The 3,488-nt window shown below is 37.5% G+C and overlaps 1 protein-coding gene across 1 annotated transcript; it reads left to right on the top strand.

The window, feature by feature from the left end:
- The first annotated feature begins 404 nt into the window (after positions 1 to 404).
- LOC128217402 (uncharacterized) lies at positions 405 to 2,684 on the top strand. The gene is made up of 5 exons (XM_052924541.1): positions 405 to 486; positions 1,136 to 1,189; positions 1,498 to 1,664; positions 1,957 to 2,218; positions 2,464 to 2,684. Exons 1-5 carry the CDS (start codon positions 405 to 407, stop codon positions 2,682 to 2,684), a joined length of 786 nt encoding a protein of 261 aa, XP_052780501.1.
- The last annotated feature ends 804 nt before the right edge of the window (positions 2,685 to 3,488 follow it).

Genomic DNA, 3,488 nt, shown 5'->3' with positions numbered 1-3,488 from the left:
TAAAAAACACTAACGCCTTCAAATTCTTTGTTTTTGAACCTGTTGCTACCGCAAAAAACCTTTGTTTCAACAATCAAATAAAAACGGACATCCATTAAACGATTTGGTTAGTTGTATTTCAAACAACAAAAAGGATACAGCCTTTTGTAGTTTTCACTCAGCAATGCTTTTTTAACAGAGAAATGACAGACATATTTTGACATGGTAGAAAAGGCTGGTAATGAAAATACGGAAATGTCTATGATCAAATGCGCCATTTTAAAAGGTTTCCACAATAATCGTGATTCCACCCTTACCTTCATCAACATCGCTTCCTTAACGGTAGGTATAAAAGATCTGCAAACGGTTAAGCCTGCTACACTCGTTTTACACGGGACATCTTGCTCGATTTCCTCCTCTCCAGAATGAATTCTGTCTTGTTTCTCACGTGTGTAGGAGTCCTGTGTGGTCTTGTGCAGGCTGTCACCGTGCTGGACACTGATCAGGGTAAGAGTATAAAACATATAAACATAATTATAGCTAGTATTTCGGCTGTGTATGATATATGTCTGTGTATAGGTGCATCTTACATCATACGTCTGTTGTTCAGTTTTCATTGATTTCCTTGTGTTGTCTGTATCTGGTCGTTGCCTATACATTCAATCTAGTTTAACATGGTTATTAGGTTTGATTCCGTTTTTTTCAAGCTGTGCTTGCTCTAATAAGGCTGACACATTCCATTTTGCGCTCTGGATAAATGTGGTAACACGTGAAAGATTGAGATATTTTGAAAACAAATAACACAGGTTTACAAAGTAAACCTAATTTTGATGAATAACGCTAATTTGTTTCTTTCACTGTTATCTTGTGGCGTCCTGTGTCTCCCTTAGTGGATGCTTGTTTTTTTTGGCGTGCCTTTAGAACATTTGGTTGATTGAATAGTCCTTACGTGGAAGTAATACTGTACTATATTATTTACTTTAGTAACATACTGTACAAAATCAGAAGTCTTCAATTAAATTAATTTTGTTCAAAAAAGAATATTCAATCTTTTATTAAAACAGTACCAATATTAAATGCCCTGCCGTGTTGGGTTTATCTGACTTATTTATGATTACATGCAAGTGTTTAATTTGAATCCTTATTTTTGAAATAGAGCATGCGGACCGAAGCATCGTCCTGCCTGGATCAACGCTCACCCGCACATCTTGTAAGTAGTACGGTACTGTATTATAGGATTGTAATAAACTTAAACAATGTCGTCCATAAATATGTATGTTTATTGTTTTATTATATGTGTACAATGGAAGCTGATTTTGTTTACATGCTTGAAACATATGAGTATGGTTAGATTTCACGAATAATGCATTTCTGGTATACTAGTATTATTTTGGTATTTGCAATCTTATGAGCCCCTATCTGCTAATATTATATGAGTGGAACCAGCGTATTTACACGTTTCAATTTAAATCTTAGAATGTCACAAATATATACAATTACCATTCATGAACCTCATAGGCCAGTTGCAGGTGGCGACCAACCCTTGCGTAAACAACGCTCTGCAGGCCCTGAATTTCCCTCACCCGAGCGACGCATCAAAGTTTCTCCAATGCGGACTGTACGAACGAATGTATGTTGTCCAGTGTCCCACTGGAGAGCTCTATGACCAGGCAACATCCTCATGCATTACTCAAAAGGCAAGCTAAACTTCCTTCCTACAATAAAAGCCAGCAAAATTTGAACACTTGTGCAATGCAATATATCATAGCTATTCATTTTCGGGAACGAAGTCATACGGTTTGTACAAATACAACGTATATAAATTGCTCATTATGAACCTGCTTGCTTCCTTTATATTGTGTGATTTTTGTGCTTGATAGATTTATGTTTTCTTCCAATGTGAAGAACATATACTAAAATTACTTACAAGACATGTATAAAAGATTACCTGGCAAAAACAGCTACAGTTTCCGTTACTTCTATAGGCGATTGTTAGCCCAGCCGACCTACATCGCCTCTCTCGGCATTCCGAGTCCATGCACAGCACAGAGCCTCCAAGCAGGCCGGATATTCTTCTCTGTTGCGAATAGCAACAAACAATTCATCCAGTGCGACGCTGCCGGAAATGCTCGCGTGATCACCTGCCCTGATCAGCTCATCTGGGACCAGAACAGGCAATCGTGTGTGTACACACTACAAGGCGGTGTGGCGAACCCTGGTTATCTGGCTGCAGTCACAGGTAGTTTCTAAAAGCAAGTTTTAAGAACAAAGGGAAATAAGTAAATGGACTCTCAAAGGTCTGAATCCGATAAGAGATTTGCTATCCTAAATAAAGTAGCATAAGCGGTGCGGACGTCAAACTTGTTTATAGAAATATCATTTGGCTTAAAACAAGTTTATTTACATACATTTCAGTTAAATTAAAAAAAATCATCAGATTATGTCAATTTGTATTAAAGAACGAAAATGACTGCGAATTTGCAGGGTTTTTGAACGGTGCTAACCCGTGTACTGCTCAAGCCATCAGCGCTCAGGCCCTGTTCTTCTCGCACCCCGATCCAACCAAGTTCATCCAGTGTGACCTGCAAGGAAACGCTTTCGTCCAGAGGTGCCCGTCTGGTCTCGTGTGGAACCAGTACTTGGAGACGTGCGCTTCCCAGCTCGCCTCAATCACACTCACTGGACAGACAAACTTTTCGGGATAGATGAGAAGTCATCGACATTTGTGACCCTAAACCGAACAATGACCAATGAACACTTTCTTGAACCATCAATATTTGGTTACAATAAATGCATGCTTAAAGCTTTAGTCTTATTATTAAATACATTGATTGGTATCCTTAAAGTTCTTCATTATTCTAATAAATAGCTGAACACATCTACTATCAACTTAAGCCAATCTGTAACATGTGCAAGAAGTCTAGTAAGCACAACAACGTAAAGGTTAATGTGAGTTTGTGTTACATCACATGGTTCAACACACAATTAACGAGAGACAAACATACAGAAATGGCCACACTTCATAAATATCCCGTTCGTCCGATTCACTGCATATATTGTTTCTCTTCAGAAATTCATTTTTTTTTCATATAAACATTTTACCGTAAAGATACCCTCATTGAATTTATAGAATGCTGCTACTATTTGTCTTCAGTGCTACAGGACAAGAACACTACTTAGAACGATACCTACATTTCCTCCAATGAAATGGCTTTTATTAAGAATGTCGCTTTTTGAGAAAAGTCCACCTTATACAACTCTAACGATACACATTTCGTGTGTCAGAGTTTGCGTTGATAATGTGTCAATGAGGTTGTAATCTAGGTCAGTAAGATGACCTGAAGTAAAAACTTAATCATGAAGATACTACTTTAAGTCATTATACTATTTAACAACCATCAAAATATAATCATTAGTAGTATTGGGCTTTTCACCTTTGCGTGGTCATTGAAAAATTGAGTAAGAACTCATCGAGTATTTCAACTTTTTCATAGACACATATGTATTAT

The sequence above is a fragment of the Mya arenaria genome, chromosome 14, assembly GCF_026914265.1.
Source record: "Mya arenaria isolate MELC-2E11 chromosome 14, ASM2691426v1".
Lineage (NCBI taxonomy): Eukaryota > Metazoa > Mollusca > Bivalvia > Myida > Myidae > Mya > Mya arenaria.
The sequence above is the reverse complement of the archived record's forward strand: the minus strand, read 5'-3'. Positions and strand labels throughout refer to the sequence as shown.